At 36.5% G+C, this 21,066-nt stretch overlaps 2 protein-coding genes across 2 annotated transcripts; both read left to right on the forward strand.

The window, feature by feature from the left end:
• The first annotated feature begins 3,840 nt into the window (after window positions 1-3,840).
• On the forward strand, window positions 3,841-9,702 carry LOC135649212 (transketolase, chloroplastic-like). The gene is made up of 7 exons (XM_065167397.1): window positions 3,841-4,397; window positions 7,112-7,202; window positions 7,347-7,452; window positions 7,551-7,833; window positions 7,928-8,076; window positions 8,154-8,307; window positions 8,407-9,702. The coding sequence occupies exons 1-7, from the start codon at window positions 3,879-3,881 to the stop codon at window positions 9,361-9,363; spliced, it is 2,259 nt and encodes a 752-aa protein (XP_065023469.1). The 5' UTR covers window positions 3,841-3,878; the 3' UTR covers window positions 9,364-9,702.
• Window positions 9,703-11,122: 1,420 nt separating this feature from the next.
• Window positions 11,123-18,448, forward strand: LOC135649213 (3-phosphoshikimate 1-carboxyvinyltransferase 2-like). Its single transcript, XM_065167398.1, has 8 exons — window positions 11,123-11,597; window positions 11,904-12,148; window positions 12,231-12,384; window positions 17,067-17,281; window positions 17,369-17,486; window positions 17,581-17,791; window positions 17,883-17,944; window positions 18,028-18,448. Exons 1-8 carry the CDS (start codon window positions 11,265-11,267, stop codon window positions 18,244-18,246), a joined length of 1,557 nt encoding a protein of 518 aa, XP_065023470.1. The 5' UTR covers window positions 11,123-11,264; the 3' UTR covers window positions 18,247-18,448.
• The last annotated feature ends 2,618 nt before the right edge of the window (window positions 18,449-21,066 follow it).

The following is a 21,066-nucleotide window of genomic DNA, read 5'->3' on the forward strand; positions in this document are numbered from 1 at the left end:
CAACACTACAGTAAAAGCATGATCAAAGTTACAAACTATCATTCTCGTACTTACATGTTAAGTCTCTTATCTATTCTGATAAAAATAATACAAAAAGAAAATACTATTGCTAATTATGTGTAAACTAGAAAAGTTATTATAAATGACTTGACTTTAATAAGTCATTCCTTGAGTGATGAATAAATTATTGTCTATACTTTCAATAACTTAAGAGATGAATACAATGAATTGATAGTAATAATTCGGGCATAAGACTCATTGATGTCATTTAAAAAACTATATGATAAGTTGATTGATCATGAAACATATCTGAAAAGAGAAAAAAGGATGATAGGACCAACCATCACAATTCAAGTCAGTTAAAATCCAAAAGAAAGAACAACCAAAGCAATAAAAATTTCAACAAAAGATTGAATAATATGCCTCTTGAATACATGGTTAATATGCAGAGCTATCATTCTCTATTACACTATCAATCTTTCAATCAAAGTGACAACTTCAATAACTATTAGTAGTCCTAACAACTCAATAATAACAATAAACATAAAGTTATATGTCAGCTTTGTTACAAAATTGTACACACAATAAAAGTATGTCGGTCTCACCTAAGCTTATTGCTATACCCAATTGGCCTTAAGCAAATATCATGACTACTCCGATTATTCATCCAAACAATTGGATTGTGGACTTCGATATTTCTTATCATATTATTTTGATCTACAGGATTTATCCATCCACAATGACTATGGAGGTAATGAAGACATCATCATTAGTAATGGTAACAAAATCCTTGTTACTCACACTAGTTCTACAATACTTAATTCACACACCACCACTTTCACACTCGATGATATTATATCTATATCTCACGTTAAAAAGAATCTTATTTCTATTTCTCAATTTTGTAAACAAAAAAAATACCTCTATTGAATTCTTTCTTGACTCATTTTTTATAAAGGATTTGAGCACAAGAATATCCTTGGTCAAATGCCAGATTAAAGATAATATTTACGAGTGATCGTTAACTTCACAAATCACCTAGCTAACCACTCTTACTTTAGTTGCTGCTCCAATCGATGTATAGTATCATCATCTTTATCATCCATCATCCTTTTTTCAACAACTTTCACATTATTCTCATCCAACTTTTATATCAAGTAGAATTATAACATATTGTGATGATTATCTTAATAATAAAAGTCATAGACTATCTTTTAGAACACCTTTTATATCTTGCTCCGAACCATTTAAAATTATCTACATCGATGTCTAGGGCCCTATCTTAACAATTTTTTATTTATAATTTTAGATTTTATGTTATTTTCATAGATTACTTTATTAAGTATATATGGTTATATCATCTCAAACATAAATATGAAGTCCTTACAGTACTCACTTTGGAAAGTTAGCCGAGAAATTTTGTCAGTTTATAATTAAAACAATTTATTCTAATGAAGGAGGTGAATACCAAGCCCTAAAAACCTCTCTCTCATCCTTTGTTATAATCTTAAGTCACTACCACACACTTCTTAACTAGTTAGCTTTGCCGAATAAAAATATTGACCTATAGTTGAAACTGGTCTCACCCTTTTACACTAAGCCTCTATGCCACCAACTTTTTAGTCAGCAGTCTTTCAAACTACAGTCTAACTTATTAACCGCATGCTCACTTCAATCCTATAACATCAGTCATTATTTGAAAAACTATTTCAGAAAATTTTAAACATTCAAAAACTCAAAATATTTGATTATTTATGTTATCCCTAATACGCTCCTATGCTTCACATAAGCTAATACTAAGATCCAAGTCTTACATCTTCATAAGGCACTCTCTTGAACATAATGCTTCCGATACTATGATCAATAAACTAAAAAAATCTTTATATCACGTCGTTACATTTTTATTAAGTTTACTTTTCCCTTCCAAACCCATTGGTCTTCAGCAATGTGAGCCACTCCAAAATCATATATCATTAGCTTTGTATCAGTACACCTTAAACTCCCTCCAACAAATCTCTCACCAGGCCAACTAATACTTCTTCTCAAGATATATAGTACTTCAAATCAACATCTTCTCACCTGCTCTATAATTTCTCGAACTACCTCTTCACAAATTAACATCTAAATTCTTTACCAAGCATCTTAAACATAAATTTGTTAAGCCAATATAATAGCAAGGAACCATTGATTTATATTCCATAATCATCTATCTCTTTCTCTCTCTCTCTCTCTCTCTCTCTCTCTCTCTCTCAGTTGAGGTAGGTGAAGCAGGGAGTTGTTGTATGACACTTGTGATTCATGAGGTCGGTGGACAATAGTTGTTGCATAACACTTGATTCATGAGGTAGGTGGACAAGTGAGTTATTATATAACACTTCATGAGGTAGGTACACAAGAAGGTAGATGGAGCAGTGAGTTATCATATAACACTTGATTCATGAGGTAGGCAGAGAAGTGAGTCAAAATGCAACATTTGATTCACATTATAATACTTAGGCTGGCCCAGTTGTGGTACAATGGCCACATTCAACGTATTGGGGAATGCTCCCACAGTCTCTCCATGAGAATTATTGGGGAAGATGTTCCATCATTGTGAGTAAATTATAGTGCTACAGAACACTGCAAGGGACCTACACTTGTCATTGCCAATATATTATAATGTTCAAGAAAATTTTGACCCAAATTATTGATTTGGCAACAACCCACTAGCACTTGAATCTAAATCAGTTTCCAGATTTCATCAGTAAACCAGAGATGGCATGATCATGGAAACTTCTTTGAGAAGTATACTAGTGATAGTGGACATACAACTTTGTTCTCCTCAGCTGATATAAAGAAATTTTATGATTCAAATCTCCATATAAAAGAAAAAAAAAACCCAAACAAACGGGAGCCCAAAATAATAGTTAACTTATGCAAATGAGTATGCCAAGTATACTAGTTAGTAAATGTTGATAAAAGTATATTATGACAAAGAAATACGTAGAACAATAGTTACCGTATCAACATATGTCACATGCATGAATTTGATCAAATACAAATAATACACATAGCTAATTATTTCAATTTATTCATGATCTGATAAGAATGGGAGCAACCTTTTGCAGTTGCATCGAAGCTCCTCTTTTAATTTTATTTTTTAGATAATTTTAAACACGGTTGCCCTTTATTATTTTGTATTGTTTGATGCACTATTTTTTTCCAATGCAATCTTAGAATATATGATCAAGAAAATGATGGATTGGGAGGAGTTTAATATCTAATTCTAAAAAATATGCTTTGTGTGTTTTTTTGTTCTTTCATTAAATCCTCTGCCTTATCATCTGTAGTGCTATAAAGAAACTATATTGCTATATGTTTTGGGGATCCACCTAAGGTGTTGTAACTGAGAACACATTATATCTTATCCAATTCTTAATAGAAAACTATATTAGTGCTTTAATTTAAGTCTTATCTAAGTTTCTCTCTCTCTCTTTTTTTTTTTTTTGGATTTCTAGTACATATGAGATATATTTTTTGGGATTCTAGAAATTTTCATTCTCTCTCTTTTGTAGTATAGAAAGCTAATTGAATTTTTGGAGGATTTATGCTTAAATGAGCAGAATTGGGGGTTCAAAACACCTAAATGACAACCAACACTTCCAAATCAGCTAACAAGATCCTGCGTTGGATATGCAAGGAAAGCCAAATGAAACACGAGGCAGTTCGTCACCTACCTACCCTATCTGACGGCCAGGATCTCAGCTTTCGTCCGATCCGACGTCTATAGAGCTCATCATCCACCATCCGCATCGCATTCCCCGTCACGTTGGCGTCCCCACTTCTATTAGTATCTGCCCTCACCAAGGAAGTCCGCAGAATTCGAAGTCGACCGACCGATGGCCGCCTCCTCCTCTGTCGTCGCCGCCTCCGCCTCCGCCTCCGCCCAGGCCCTCGCGGTCTCCACTCACTGCTCCCCCTCCTCCAGCCATTCCCACCGCCTTGCCCTCCCCGGTGGCGATGCCCTTAGATCGCTCGTCGGCCGATCTCTCACGTCGTCCCCCTCCGCCCTCCGCTTCCTACGCATGAGGCAGCCGGTGTTCCGATCCCGTAGGGCTGGCCCGGCCAGGGCGGCGGCTGTGGAGACCCTCGAGGCGGCCGCCACGGACGCCCTTGTCGAGAAGTCGGTCAACACGATCCGGTTCCTCGCCATTGACGCCGTCGAGAAGGCCAACTCCGGCCACCCGGGGCTCCCCATGGGGTGCGCTCCAATGGGCCACATCTTGTACGACGAGTTTATGAAGTACAACCCCAAGAACCCGTACTGGTTCAATCGTGATCGGTTCGTTCTTTCCGCAGGCCATGGATGCATGCTTCATTACGCGCTGCTCCACCTCGCTGGCTACGATAGCGTCAAGGTGAGGCCTTTGACTTCTTTGGGTTTGCTGATTAGTTTGCGGGAAAGGTGGCAACTCGATGATAGACTGAATCTTGTGTTGTTGCCTGTAACATTCGATCTTATGTGGGACGAAAGGCTGGAATTTGATTTTTCTTCTTCCCCTGGTTTTTTTCCTTCACCTCTTTAATTGCTTGATTAGTCTGAGCAGTCAGATCTCAACTGGATTTGATGGAAGATCCGATTTTGACCAGTTACTTTTTCATCGTCTTTTATATTTTATCAAAATGTTTTTCTCTCTTCTTATTTATTTTTCCTTTTGGCTTATGTTACTGGAAAATTAATTGTATATTGCTCCATAGTTATGCAGCTTATTCTTTTTCTTGGAGTTGAGTTCAAGTTTTCAGCTTAGACTTTCAAAGCTTTACATTACCTAAATTTGCTTGGTCGTCTCCATCTTCCACAAACATGATTTGTTATTCCTGGATTTTGACTAATATTTGCAAAAAAATATATTTTGGTAATTGAGATTCTGATTTTGGGTAGTTTTCCTAATCTAGTTAAGAGAATGATGCATTTAGATGATAAGAGTTGGAAGACATTAGTGACTTTGAGTTTTCCTTTTTTATGAATTCCCCTTGAACTCTCCATTCTAAACCAAGAAACTTCCACACTAAACTCAGAAGTGGAAAGGAGGTGGTAGTAACATTCAAAGGGAAACAAGTAGGGACCTGTTATTCTTTGATAATATTTTTATTCTAAATTTGTTTTGGAACTGTTCTTCTTTATTCGTCCTTATCTTAAATCAATCTGTCACCTATTCTTTTTCCGATATTGATGGATCTTTGGTTAAAAGGCATCATAAAACTGTTTTGGAGAAACAAACATTAGGTAGAGGCTAATCCAAGTCTTTTTTTTTTTAACAAATGTCATAGATTCCTTAATCTTCTTTCTTGGATTATTTATGGTCTTGGCCTTCCTTCTGATATCCTTAGATCCTTAAGGAGCCACACAAAATCTAAGTTGACATTCAAATCGTTTAGTAGAGACAAAAAAGGGGGAAAACCTACTTTAGGCCAGCCCGGAAGGGCCCCCCCCCAGTGTTGAACTGGGCCAGCAACCAATCCAACCTGCAGCCTTGAACTGGGCAGGCTGTAGCATTCCGAAGGTGCAACAGGCCCCAGGAGTTGCAGCAACCCCTCAGTTGCAGCAGGTCTGCAAGGCCTGCCATGTTAGTGCATGGGAGGAGGGTTGTTTCAAAAGAAAGGTGAGAGGAGCAGAATAAGAAAAAAATAAATAAATAAAAGATGAGGAGTGTGAGATTCAAGGGGACAAAAGAAAAGAAAGGAGAGAAGAAAAAGGAAGCATTGGAGGGAGGAATTAAAAAAAAAAAGAATACTTGTAAAAAAGACAACTTTTTTGGTGAATCAAGTTTCTTATCTAGTAACAAAATAGATCATTATACATTATTATTTTTATTTGTATTTATGGGTCAACCTAAGTTGGTAACCTAATGAAAGTTATATATTGCTAGTTGGCTTAATTGAATCAAATTATTTGAGCTCAATTGATTTGGATTGGTTTACGTTTTTTATCAGACTTATCCATTATCCATTATATTCAAGAACTGGATTGTAGTTTTTTTAGTATGGATTCATAATATTTAAAGATTGATTTGTAAAATCCTGAGGATTGATTTGTAATATCGTCTTTTTTGGAAGTCTGATTGTAATATTTTGAGAACCTGATTGTAATTTATAGGAATTAAATCATAATTTAATTGTGACATTTTGATTCTTTATATGATTTGAATGACCTTAATATCCTTCAATTCCTCATTGATAACCTATTGAAAGTTTTCCATGTTATTTCCTAACAACTATCTATTGTATAATAAAGAAATCATTTTATGTATAAGTTTGCTACATGAGCATACAAAGTAGTGTTATATGATGATGTATGTGGCTATAGACGATTTCCCATATCTGTAAATGGGGTCTTTTTCCATCATGATAGGTGGATCACCACTTCATTCGAATAAACAGTTGGGAGTGTCTTATGGTATGATTCCTCACATCCATAAGAGGAGTCATTTCATCTCAAGTGATCAAACTGATCCTATGTATAGTAATATGATGTCCTTTATCGTGCAAAATTATTTTTGGGTTATATTCATGTTGATACTGTATTCTACTTGATGTTAATTTGTCATCATTAATCATATTGTAAACTAATTGCATGGCACATGGTAAGATTCATTGGCATCTGCCGTTTATACTTAAATAAACCTTATTGAGCTGAAAATGCTTATCTCAAATTTTTTTCTTTTTTAGGTTATCCACAGCATTAGGAAAAGTTTTTAGGCTTTAGAAAGCGTGGAGATCGATAGTTGATTATTATTTTTAAATGCATAGTAAGATTTGTTTGTTTCATGTGAGACATGTAAAGGATGCATTTTTAGTTACTGGAAATAAAGTTTATATTAAGTTTTAGCTCTATGATTAGGGAATATTGGATTGAGGGCATAGAGTCATACCGGGTAATGTTTATCTGATTTCGCTTCAGTAGCTAAACATATCCAACATGATGTTGTTCATATTTTGTTCTTGTATTGCAACATCTTGATATTTATCTCTAGAAGAAGATTTGAGTTACACTATTTTATCATGTCGTTTATGCTTGTGTGTCAGGTCATCTTATATGATATGTTTTTGACATTTTAAATCTGGTCTGTAGATTGAAGACATAAAGGAATTCCGGCAGTGGGGCAGCAGAACTCCTGGTCACCCTGAGAACTTTGAAACCCCTGGAATTGAAGTCACAACTGGTTTGCTTCTTAAATAGATAATCAATATGTTCTCTTATAAACATTGAATGAATTCTCTCATCGTTAATGAAACCTTTTTATCTGTTCCAGTTGATTGTTGTTAGAGAAATTAAGGTTTCCATCTGTTATCATTAAATGGTGCAGGTCCTCTTGGTCAGGGTGTTGCAAATGCAGTTGGGTTGGCTCTTGCTGAGAAGCACCTAGCTGCCCGTTTCAATAAGCCTGACAATGAGATTGTGGACCATTACACGTAACTGATCTTTATGCTGTCTGCATTATGATGACTGAATTCCACTAGTTACAATCTAAGTTTATGTACGTGACTCACTAGACATTTTAATGGTATAGGTATGTCATACTCGGGGATGGTTGTCAAATGGAGGGCATTTCAAATGAAGCTTGTTCTCTTGCTGGGCATTGGGGCCTAGGGAAACTTATCGCGTTTTATGATGACAACCACATTTCCATTGATGGAGACACTGAGATCGCTTTTACGGAAGATGTAATGGCTCGTTTTGAGGCTCTTGGGTGGCACACCATCTGGGTTAAGAATGGTAATAATGGCTATGATGATATCCGTGCAGCCATTAAGGAAGCAAAGGCTGTCAAAGACAAACCCACACTGATTAAGGTTTGTCTGCCTAAATTGCATTATAGAGTTAAATTTGTGATCATGGATGTCATCGACTGCATCAAATTCTTGATGAACCGCTGAGTTTCTGCAGGTCACTACTACCATTGGTTATGGATCACCAAACAAGGCAAACACATATAGTGTGCATGGAAGTGCATTGGGTGCTAAGGAGGTCGATGCAACTAGACAGAACCTTGGATGGCCGTATGAGCCATTCCATGTGCCTGAGGAAGTGAAGAGGTTAGGAAATATTGTAATTGTTATTTATCAAATAGAATTATTGAATGCATAAAATAAATTGTTGTGTTTGTCTTCAGTCACTGGAGCCGCCATGTTCCTGAAGGTGCTTCTTTTGAAGCTGAATGGAATGCCAAGTTCGCAGAGTATGAGAAGAAGTATAAAGAAGATGCTGCACAGCTGAAAGGTATCATATCGGGAGAATTGCCTGCTGGATGGGAGACGGCTCTTCCGGTGAATATCTCATTTTCCACTTAGGTTTAAGTTATTATAGTAACACCATATTTGAAGTTGGTAGATATTAACTATTCTCATTTTTTCGCCCTTTTCCAGACGTATACTTCTGAAAGTCCTGCTGATGCTACTAGAAATCTGTCACAGCAGTGCTTGAATGCACTTGCCAAAGTACTCCCAGGTTTTCTTGGTGGCAGTGCTGACCTTGCATCCTCCAATATGACTTTATTGAAAACGTTTGGTGACTTCCAAAAGGGCACTCCTGAGGAACGAAATGTCCGTTTTGGTGTTAGAGAACATGGAATGGGTGCCATCTGTAATGGTATTGCCCTCCACAGCCCTGGTCTTCTCCCCTATTGTGCCACTTTCTTTGTCTTCACTGACTACATGAGAGCTGCCATGAGGATCTCAGCCTTGAGTGAGGCAAGAGTTATCTATGTGATGACACATGATTCTATCGGACTTGGTGAAGATGGACCCACCCATCAACCTATCGAACATTTGATAAGCTTCCGAGCCATGCCAAATATTTTAATGCTCCGTCCAGCTGATGGAAATGAGACTGCTGGAGCATACAAGGTTGCTGTGCTCAACAAGAAAAGGCCATCAGTCCTTGCTCTTTCCCGGCAGAAGCTTCCTCAGCTTGCAGGAACATCTGTTGAAGGAGTTGAGAAGGGAGGATACATTATTTCGGACAACTCATCTGGCAACAGACCAGATCTCATTTTTATGGGCACTGGTTCAGAACTGGAAATAGCTGCCAAGGCTGCTGATGAGCTAAGGAAGGAGGGGAAGACGGTCCGTGTAGTATCTCTTGTTTCATGGGAGCTGTTCGACGAGCAATCAGATGAATATAAGGAGAGTGTCTTCCCTGCTTCTGTCACTGCCAGGATTAGTATCGAAGCAGGCACCACTCTTGGGTGGGAGAAGTTTGTCGGAAGCAAGGGCAAGGCGATCGGGATTGATCGGTTTGGTGCAAGTGCCCCAGCTGGGAGAATATACAAGGAATTCGGTATAACAGCAGAGAACATCATTGCAACAGCCAGATCTCTGTGATATTTGACATATCAGTTTTATGTTCTGGCAATTCCTGGCTAATAGGGCTCAGAAAGATGAGTGCCTAAAGAAATTGAATGTTGGCATTCGGCCTATAATAAAATGTCATTGAGATCTTTTCTGTAATTTCGGATTTAGCCGATTTCGTCTGATTTATTTGATTTGCTGCAGTTGACATTCCATCAAACTCTATTGTCATATGAAACAAAGTGCTATTGAGGAGAGTAATTACTCTTTTTTGAAGTCCTGTTACATCCAGATTTTGTTTTAGGTTTCATGGTTGGAATATTGTAAGAGTCTGGTCACATCTATAAATGCTTGATGAAATTGATTTTATCATTCTGTTTTGTGGTTTTTGTCTGGCACATCTGCAGCTATGTCAAAAAAGAGCCTCTAAAATGGGGGGTAACTTCATACTATGTTTTGCTATATATTTATATGTTGCAGCTATATTTCTAGGATTATTTGTGGTGTCTTCTAACCTGAAGACATGATTGAAAGAAGAGGGAGCTTGCTGTGAACCTTTCAAGTAGGCTGATTTCAGCTTGGAAACTCTTTAGACAAGGATCATATTATAAACCATACATTCTAATAATAATAAGAGTCCTTATAAATCTTTAATATAAATAATATAATCATAGAATAAAATACTCATAAAATTTAAAAATGCTTCAAATAAAATCTAGGAGAACCATGTAATTTTTTAAGGAAAAACATTGCAACAAGGGTTATAATTTTTTCAAAACTACTTAATCAATTTCTATAAGAAATAATATATTATACAATCCAAAAATTAAATAATAAAACATAATACCTTTCTCATTTGGTCGTTCAAGTTCCTGATTATTTTTTCTTTATTTTCTTTTGACAAGAATATTATTTTTTTAACAAAAAGATATATTAATTTCATTAGAAAATAAAACGATTCAGAAAACAAGGTTGAAAGGATTAGATGCCCAGCAAAATTCCCTTCCCAGAAGGTAATTTTAGTCATTAACAAAACGATATATGTTTTTCCATCTTGCAATTTTCTTTTTCCCTATTCATTATTCATCGCTGTTAAAGTTGCATCATCATCAAATATAAATAATTTATTAAAAAGCATAACGATCATGCATCCGAATCTCTATTATTATACATCCGAACACTTTGCTCGGGTTGTCGAGTACTTTTGAGAAAAGTCAGTAATGAATGATACTATTTTCCTCAACATGAAATTGTATATTTATCCGATGATTACAATAATGAGAATCATTTCTATTTATTTATATGTTTTTATTCTTTTGATTTTTTTTTTTTTTGGATTACCTTTTAGATAACGGTTGGATTAGTTCATCCATATACATCGCCCACTTTTGGGGCGATGTGATCTCTGATGTATTCGAGGCGTGTCCCCCCTAAAATGGTAAGGGTGACGTGGCTTTCATCAATCTTTCTGGGTCAAACCAGATGCGGATGGGACCCACCTGGAGCGAAACGGACCACAGCGCCCGATTCGTGGTTCATGAATCTGAGTCCGTTCAAAGTCATTATCGGGAAGTCAAGTTTGCGGGTTAGGTTACGTTTACTTACGTCAGTCAACAACGTGCCAACTGTACGTCCCCACTACTTTAGTTCACCAACAACCTACCACTAGTGGGCTCCATCGTGAAAATGAACTAGGTTCTCCCACGCAAGGTTTTGGGTGGTGGGGGTTGGTGGCGTTCTCCGTCGTCGTCGGGGTTGGTCGGGGTAGATAACACCGTTACACAACGACTCCAAACACGACTGAGGATGCGGTGCGCAGACTGTACTGTGATCTCGTCATTCGGGCCTTTTGTTGTCGCCGAAGTTGGTACGCGTGCCCATTCGTCCACCTCGAGTCTTTGAGATCAATCGAAGAGAGAGAGAGAGAGAGAGAGATGGCGCAGGCGACTGTGGCGAAGGGCTTCGAGGCGAATCCCGTGCTTTCGCCCTCCCGTCTCGGTGGAGCTCGGCGACCGACGACTCTTTCTTACTCCCTTCCCGTTGGATCCGTCGCCAAGCCCGGTTCTTTCGGTGGCTTGAGGGCGGGAGGCTGCGGCATGCGCAGGGCGCCTCTCAGAGTCTCGGCGTCGGTCGCGGTCTCCGCTGAGAAACCGTCGGCGGTGCCGGAGATCGTGCTGCAGCCCATTAAGGAGATTTCCGGTACGGTTAAGCTCCCGGGATCCAAGTCCTTGTCGAATCGGATCCTCCTCCTCTCTGCCCTCTCCGAGGTGAGGTTCTTGGTCGAAAGATTGAAACTTTGGGGTTTTGGTGAATCTGCGGTAAAGATTGATGTTCGATTGTCCTCTTTGTCGACAGTTTTCCGGTTTCAACGATATCTTGTTTCATTTGATGCCTTGATCGATCCATTTTGTTAGCTTAGTTTCCATGATGAACAAGAATGCCCATTCATAAGAAATGTCCGTTTTTCTCTTTTGTGGGAATCGAAATTTCTTGGTCGGTTTCCATTGAATCTGTGTTTGCTTTCCCTGCTTTGGTCTTCCTTATTTTCTGATCTGCCTTGGAACTGTTTTCAGGGAACCACTGTGGTGGACAACTTGTTGAACAGTGATGATGTTCGTTACATGCTTGCTGCTTTGAAAACCCTTGGCCTTTCCGTGGAAGATGATGTTGCAACTAAGAGAGCAATAGTTGTAGGATGCGGTGGACAGTTCCCGGCGGGTAAAGCTTCTAAAGAAGAAGTTCAACTCTTCTTGGGAAATGCAGGGACTGCAATGCGGCCATTGACAGCAGCTGTCACAGCTGCTGGTGGAAATGCAAGGTCTATTAGTACTTACTATCTGAACTAATTATCTTCATCTTTGTACAATCAATTATAAGAGTTGTCTCCTTTGATACTTCAGTTACATACTTGATGGGGTTCCAAGAATGAGAGAAAGACCAATAGGAGACTTGGTTGCTGGTCTGAAGCAGCTCGGTGCAGATGTTGATTGCTTCATGGGCACCAACTGCCCTCCTGTTCGTGTGAACACAACGGGAGGCCTTCCAGGGGGAAAGGTTAGTCTTTCTAACTCTTATCCTGTTTCTAGGTTTGGATTCCAAATTCCAATATCTATCATGTTTCTCTTATTTGCTTCCTTATATATATACATATGCATGCCAAGAAGAATAGTTGCTTTTTCATGATCAAGTCTATAGATAATTTTTCCTTGAAAAAAAAAGACAAAAGAATGTTTCATATTGTTGATACTTGGTTCTTTGTTACTAAATGGCATGAACATACTTCTTATACTTAATGCTAATAGCTCTTTCAAGAAATAAATAAATATCCATATTATATACATATATATATGTATATATATGTATATATATATATATACATATATATATTAGAAATGAGAAATAGATCATATGTATCCTATTAAGGATTTTATGAACCTTAATCTCTCCAGATATTTCTTATTTGTACTGAAACTGTTACTACTATTTGTTTTATTTTATAGTCCCACAAATTCATTTGTGTTGTGTATCAGTGCTTCTCTCTCTTTTCCTTTATATTATATCTGGTTAATTCAACCTGATAAGAAAGTGTTATTTGTTTTTGTCTTTACATATGATAACTGTCTAAGAGCTTGTGCCTTCTTATGGAAAAAAAGATGAAACAAATGTTGAATGGTTAGGGTTTATTCTCTTTCCAAAGTGATCCATAAAATTAAGCAAATTATATAGACATGTAGCAGGGGAAAAAAGATGCTATAATAATAGTGCTCACCGTTAGTTAAACAGCCAGTGAAGGTGTAAACAGGCCAACTTTGTCTTGAGGTTGCTTTGTTATGGTTTTCTCTAATAGCTAATGTTGACTAATTTGGGGTGGTGTTTGAGAAGAACTAAACAGTTATCTTTTTTTATGTTGAATTAATAGAGAAAATTAGGTTAAATAGTATTCATTTGAAATTGGATGATGGAAAAATATTATGAAATTAATTGGGGAATCTTAATACTAACCTAGTACATCCCAATATTTACCTGACACGTTGCACGGGGAACTAATATGCATGACAAAAAATAATTCATAGTTATCACCTTGCCAATACTATGGTATTAATCTTAGAACTTCACTCCAAGTTCCACTGACCAAGTCATGATACTTTTGCATCTTGTTTTGCTGTCATAAATAATCTTGATTTTCAAAAATTGGATTCCAATCATATAAAAAAATTTATCCATCTTGAGATATTCTATCAATTGTAGACAAAGGAATCCCTTAAATTTATATTACTTCATACTCTAGAATAAGGTTCTGAATACTATACCATATTGGTGTCTTTGCTTGGTACGATACAGTACAAGGTACCGAGCGGTACACCTAAAAAGGGCATAAAACCCTCTGAAAATATTTAAAAAATAAAAAAAAAGTTAGGATAGCGTTTTTAAGTTAAAAATAAATATACATTTAGTATAGTTTAAGCAAAACTAATTTAAATTAGGTAAGAATAGTGTAATATATTTTTTTCAGGCTTTGAAGGGTAGCCTTGTGCAAGATTTGCAATTTCGGTTTGTTCTGGATCGTTCTTCTATTAATATTGAATTATCTACAAAAAATTTAATTGTATTGTTAGATTATTTTGTATACAACTTAAACTTTAAGATTCAAATGAATTAAGAAATCGCATATGTAGATATACTTGATTCTACTACCAAAACGAACGACGGGCCTCCATGAGTGGTGGATTGGGGTCCTCGATCCTATATATTTGTATATTAATATGATATGTTTGTCGGACTCAATACAGAAATTGATCCCACGACATTGTGTATTAATACACCATATGCTATTGGTGCATCAATGAGGTGATGGTCGTAGGTTGATCGTCGTAAATCACGTGTTCGAGGCGTCTCATCATGTATGTATTGGTGAATGTCAAAACTTCTACTTTTGCTATTGATCTGCTGCTCTGTATCATACTGTTGTTCGGAGAAGTATGACCAACTATCATACTACTGTTGGCCGTAAGATTCTCTATAATACAATGACCGTGAATACGATGAGTTTCGTTCTGTGTCTATGCCATGTAGGTTCTGTCGCATTTGCTCAAAAGCATTAAATACATAATTTTGATCTAATATAGGTCAAATTACGATTAAATCATCATTAAATATACTAATCACACGATTAACATAGTTAATTACCCACTAATTACTTCTCTTTCAACACTATAAACATGTCAAACACCCTAATAGGTATTAAAGACATTGAATTGACCTAATATTGATCAAATTTCGATGAAATCATCATTAAAAATCACTAATCGCAGCATTAAATAACTTTATGAAAACCTAATTAAACCTATTATACCATCACAAACACATGATCCAATACTTAATATGCATGAAATATAAACATTTGACCTATTAAGTATATAATTTCGAATAAATCAATATTAAACACACTAATCACAACATTAAATACTTTAATTACTCCTTTATTAACATTATTCTATTACTAAAAACATATCAAACAATATATTAGACATTAAGTCATACATCATATAGAATAGGCTTAATCATTTCATAAATAAATAAAAATCTAGAAAGAGAATACATACATCTTGATTAGAAAGTTCTTCCTCTTAATCCTCCCAAATTAGCCTTCTAAATTTGAATTAATTCATAAATCGTTGCTTTGTTGAGTTTAGGAGAGAGAAAATATGAGAATAAATGAGTCTGAGAAAGTTTAAGATAGTGAGAGAGTGAAATGGATTAAATTCGAGGGGAGAAAGGGTTTAAAAACCCTTGAGAAGGGCTCTAACGGTCAAATTGACCGTTAGAGCACTATTACAACTGGTAATGTTCGATTTCGACCGTTACCGTCCAGTACGACCCAATATTGGATCATTGATACCACCCGGTAGCGGGCAATCCACGTATTGGTCTGCAAGTGGACCAATATGTACCGCCCGTACCGGGTGGTATGATATGGTTTTAAAACCATGTTGTAGAATTCATTGAAGAATTTAAATAACAAAGGCATGATATTAAGAAAATAAATCCAATGAGTTGCTAATTTCTATCTATTTAAGAACATTACATTCTGTTTTAAACAAAAGTAGGCTTTCTTAAAGGAAATCACAGCCAGATAGATATTTTAGCACACTAGGGCATTTTATCAGCCAACTAGATTGCATAGCAGATGCCATCATCATGGAAAAAGTTATGAAAGCTATTTTACTAAAAAATGTCTTTCAAAACCTATATGTATAGGGATCTTGTTTATCACCCAAGGCATTTTATCACATAGCCTATGCCATCATCATTGAAAGCTATTTCAGTCAAAGTACCAAAAGTGTGCATATTCAAGAAGTTAAGATCAATGTGAAAGGAGTATCTCTGAAATAACTTTAGGCCCTCATAGCCAACAAACCAACAAAATTATGGTCTTTCAAAACCAATGTGCAATAGCTAATGAAATCTGTTGACTCATTTCTCTTCACTAAGTGGATATCTATAGCAAAAGCTCATGCATAATAGGAATCATCTTGAAATGTTTTGGAGCTTCATCTTAGTATATCGGATTATTGGTTTCTAATGTCATGGAAGAAGCCTCTTTTGGCCATAGATTCTAAAAGAATGTAATTATAAAAAGGAACACAGCCATTTAGATAGCTAAATTTTTCTTGATATCAATTTCTTACATGTCCATTTGGGTCTAGCATTTTGCTGTATAAATGCCTTTCTCTTGGGCTACTTGCACTTCGGCTTTTGTTTAGCTACACATAATATAATATTATTTTAACTTTTTTGTGGCATGATAATTAAAACCACAAGGATATCATCCAATATGTTTTGGTCAATCGGAAAAGGAAGATATAAAAATGAAGTTCTGAGCTCATCACAACAACTTGTAAGTTGTTCATGCTACTCAGCTTAGTGTTGGCCAATCTTGATTTGGTTTACCAAGTTGGAATAGGATCAACTGGTCTAAGTCCATAACTCAGTAAAGTTTTCTGCTGTGGATTGGATAAGTCATCCTAGGGTATGACTGATTCTTATGAAACTCATTATTTTAGATTCTTTTAGTACTTCAAAACTGAAATTGAATCTGTGATCACCAATGATATTGAAACTAAACCCAGAAGAATGTAAATACAGATGATAAACACAAAACATAGAAAACTATTGAAATATCTAAAAGTGCAGGAATTGGACTCTCTTGGAGTGGTTTACTACGTAAACTACATTCAAGGATTACTCTACATGGCTAGTTTTTGCTTTAGTCCAAGCATTTGTTTATACTTCAGGTCACTACAGTTCTTAGATGTTGATTTTACAATGGACATTTTCATCTGGATTTAAGTACCAGATTTAGGAGTTTCTCTATCCTGGAGGACGTTGCTCCAATGGTCTTTTTTTCCTGAGTCTTGTTTGAAGGTACTCTGTTGTACTTGCAGGACATAAATCAAGTAAAATCAGGCATCTGTTGTTCAACAGCTCAGAACTCTTAGTGTATAGGCCACTGTTACTTGAGATCTTTTTGTGCAAATTCTGTTGTAACCAAGAAATGGAGAAAAAAGAATGTATATACTGAATTAAAATATTTGCACAAATAATTTTAATTTGCAATTTTGTAGCTTTTGGAAATGCAAACTTGCCTATGTGTTTCTGTATATCCATGTATTTAGTTTCATTTTCTTAGTTTTATGACAGGACCTTTTTTTTCATTTCTATATCATTTTCTTCAGGTGAAACTCTCAGGTTCCATTAGCAGCCAATACTTGACTGCTTTGCTCATGGCAGCTCCCCTAGCTCGTGGAGATGTGGAGATTGAGATCATTGATAAGCTCATTTCCATTCCTTATGTAGAAATGACTCTGAAACTGATGGAACGTTTTGGAGTTAAGGTTGAGCATACTGATAATTGGGACAAATTCTTCATCAAGGGTGCTCAAAAGTATACGTAAGTTTCCAGATTGATGATGATTCCAGTTAATACAGGAATATAAAAGATCATGTTATTATCATTTAATATATTTTCTTGTGATAGGTCTCCAGGAAGTGCCTATGTTGAAGGTGATGCTTCAAGTGCTAGTTATTTCTTAGCAGGTGCTGCTGTCACTGGCGGCACTGTCACTGTGGAAGGTTGTGGTACAACCAGTCTACAAGTAAATCTGGATTCACAAAATTTTCTGATCTTTAAGCACATAGGCTGTGCCTTGTGTTGTTTCTTTTCATCTTTTATTTTTCCTTTGAATGTAGGGTGATGTGAAATTTGCTGAAGTTCTCAAAAAAATGGGAGCAAAGGTATCATGGACCGAGAATAGTGTGACTGTTACTGGCCCACCACAGGATCCTTCCAAGAAGAAACATTTGCATGGCATTGATGTCAATATGAATAAGATGCCTGACGTTGCCATGACCCTTGCTGTTGTTGCACTGTTTGCCGATGGCCCGACAGCCATAAGAGATGGTTAGTTTCAGTTTTCTTTTATAGTTGTGCTCCAAGCAGTAGTGTCTTGCAGAAACACCGCATTTAATTTGTTTTAACCTTATGGTGTTAGTGGCTTCATGGCGAGTTAAGGAGACCGAAAGGATGATAGCCATTTGTACAGAACTTCGAAAGGTTAGTAAAGTTTGATGTTTCATGTGACTTGGATATATTGCTTCACTTTCTAATGTGTTCTTGGTTTGTATGTGTTGAATTAGTTGGGAGCAACAGTGGAAGAAGGCCCTGACTACTGTATCATTACTCCCCCAGAAAAATTGAATGCAACAGCAATCGACACATATGACGATCACAGGATGGCGATGGCATTCTCTTTAGCTGCTTGTGCTGATGTTCCTGTCACGATCAGGGATCCAGGCTGCACAAGAAAGACTTTCCCTGACTACTTTGATGTCTTGGAAAGATTTACAAAGAACTGAATGGAACCTCCCAAAGAGATTAGAACTTAAAAGCCGGTGTTCTTTATGAACAATTCTTTGTTTTGCTGCAGCATAAAGTTGTGCTGCCAATGTCGGTTGTGTCATACATTTGAGTCAGCGTTTTTTTGTAGAGGATGTGTTGTATGCCATTGTAAGTCAACGTGTGATGGATTATAAATCTTGACATGAGGTTTTCAGTTTAGATTTTACTTCATCAATATGTTTTTGTTGGCGGACAATGAGCAAAGTGAGGAGTGGCATTATCTCGCTACTCGGATGGTCTCATCTATCCTTTTGCCACCCGATGGTTCTAGGGTACGAAGATAGCTTATGTTTCGTGTCTTTTGCTATGTAGGTCATAAGATATGAAAATAGTCCAAAACAGGTTGTTTTTTTAGCCACATGAACATATGAAAATAGTCCAAAACAGAGTGTTTTTAGCCACATGAACGTATGAAAATAGTCCAAAACTGGCTTTTTTTTTAGCCGCATGAGTGAGCAATGAGTAGGTGGATGATGAGTAAGTATAGAATGATATCATCTTGTCACTGAAAGGCCTCATTCAGCCTGATGCCACTTAAGAGTCCAAATGCCACTTGTGGTTCTAAGGTGTTGAGATGATTGACATTTTATATCGTTTGTCATGCCTACCACAAAATATGAATGCAGCCTAAAAGGGATTAATTTTTGCTGTGCGAGAAAGCAATGAGTAGATAACAAGGTTCCTCCATCATATGAGGTTGTGAGGTGTTGAGATAGCTAACATTGTGTATCATTTATTGTGCCTACCACAACAGATAAAAACAATCCAAAAGGGATCGTTTTTTGTTGTGTGAGCAAGCAATATGTAGGCAGATAACAAGCAAAGATTCTCCCATCCAAACCTATATCATTTGGGGTTTCAAGGTATTGAGAGGACTAATATTGTTTGCTACGTCCGTCACAACATATGAAAATAATCCAAAAGGAGTCATTTTTTATTATGCGAGCAAGTAATGAGCGGGCGGACAACAAGCAAAGTGTTACCACTAAGGGTTCGAAGATATTGAGATGGATAGCATTTTGGTATGCTCGTTATGCAACGTTAAAATAGTTCAAAATGGGTCATTTTTGACATAGCGAGCGAGCAACAAGCATATCGACAATGAGCGCTTGCTTCCATGTCGATGATAAGCAAAGCACAAAGTGACATGTTATCCTTGAGCGAGCAACAGCTTTGTGCCACTCGGAGTTTCCAAGATGTATCTGTGGTCAGAATACTAACATATAAATATTTGAATGCCATATATGTTACATTAGTAATATATACATAAAAGATCCAAACTATGATACCCATTAATTCAAATTGCTAACTATTTAACTCTGGTCGCAATATTTTGATAAACGTGTACCGAATTCAATATTCTATTGAATTCTTACAAAAGTTGATATAGATGCTCGTCTTCAGAAAAATTATGTAATATAGCATAACGAACTACGAATTCAAATATTAGAGATTTGGTTGAATGTTGTGTCATATTCTAATTAGTCCTAGAAGTGAGTAAAAAATTAATATTGATTTGTAAGGTTCTAATTTAAGTATTTCGAGTTAATTGTTCAGACTTAATAAAGTTAATAGGCTAATTATTCTCTTAAATTAGATTATGATAATTAGTATCAGAGTTGACTTAGTGGTGAAGCATGATAACAGACTTGAGTAGAGAGTTGCTCCTGGATGAGATTAGAGGACGTATCACAAAATGGAGCTATCACTTGGCTAAGACTTATAAGCATTATGGGATATGGATATATTGGGCTTTGACGAGAATGTTCAAGTAGATTATATTTCAATTAAAAACCATTAGATCATGAGAGCAACTTCTCTCTTAATTTCAAGCTCTAGAATATAATAATTCTATGTAGATTAATCTAGTTTCTTTTTGCCTGGTTCCCACTCCATGTTTTAAAATCTAAGCAATCCGCAAACTCGAACATGCAATAGATTAGTTCTCAATGGTGTATTTGAGGCCTCTCTTCTCTTCCAGAACATTGCATTAATTCTCAATGGTGTATTTGGGGTCTCTCTACTCTTCCAAAACTTGTAAATTGACTGTATATCTAATTTTAGCTCTATATTAGAAATCGACTAGGAAAGTTAATCCTTCTTATTGGACATGGTTCATTTTGTTATCTCTTAGTAACTAATACACCTTAATTGATTTTAACGACACTAGAGGATTGTTAAATCTCAATGATTAAATTAATTAATAAGTTTATGATTTAACATAGGAGAAATTTTGATTATGGACTTGAATCATTGAAGCATAATTATATGTTGGGTCGGAGAGCATCATGTCAGAGATTGGATGTCGAGCATGAGGATTGGTCGACGTTCCGGAGGATGGAATTCATGTCATGAGTTCAAGTATCGGACCGGAAGGATCGGGTATTGCGCTAAAAAGATTGGATGCTATAGGAGGTTAACATGTCGATGAATCAAGCAATACGCTGAAGGAAAGGATGATGCACTAAAGGTTCATACAAAGTGCCGGATGAACAAGATGACATGCTGAACAATATAGGCTTCATGATTATAGTTCTTGAGTCTTGATCGAACTAGTTTAAATATCTAATTGAGTTGATTTTGGGTATAACCATACTAACTTGATTAGGAGCCCGTTGAGCCTGAATCAGGATTGAATTAGGCCTCTTGGAAGGCCAATTCAGTGACCTGAGGTTTGGTCAAGCGATGAAACTACTTGTGAGCTGGAAAGTACGAAATGTACTTTTTCAAAAAAACCTGACAGTGGTATCGCCTAATGTCAAGAGTTGATACCACTA

Source organism: Musa acuminata, chromosome BXJ3-9 (assembly GCF_036884655.1).
Source record: "Musa acuminata AAA Group cultivar baxijiao chromosome BXJ3-9, Cavendish_Baxijiao_AAA, whole genome shotgun sequence".
NCBI classification, from domain to species: Eukaryota; Viridiplantae; Streptophyta; class Magnoliopsida; order Zingiberales; family Musaceae; genus Musa; species Musa acuminata.

Bases quoted from the DNA above. Each gene is read 5' to 3' on its own strand.
- LOC135649212 (XM_065167397.1), top strand. From the start codon at position 3,879: ATGGCCGCCTCCTCCTCTGTCGTCGCCGCCTCCGCCTCCGCCTCCGCC. The intron at 7,203-7,346 runs GTTTGCTTCTTA...TAAATGGTGCAG, and splicing joins TGGAATTGAAGTCACAACTG to GTCCTCTTGGTCAGGGTGTT. The intron at 7,453-7,550 runs GTAACTGATCTT...TTAATGGTATAG, and splicing joins GAGATTGTGGACCATTACAC to GTATGTCATACTCGGGGATG.
- LOC135649213 (XM_065167398.1), top strand. From the start codon at position 11,265: ATGGCGCAGGCGACTGTGGCGAAGGGCTTCGAGGCGAATCCCGTGCTT. The intron at 17,282-17,368 runs GTAAGTTTCCAG...TTCTTGTGATAG, and splicing joins AAGGGTGCTCAAAAGTATAC to GTCTCCAGGAAGTGCCTATG. The intron at 17,487-17,580 runs GTAAATCTGGAT...CTTTGAATGTAG, and splicing joins GTGGTACAACCAGTCTACAA to GGTGATGTGAAATTTGCTGA.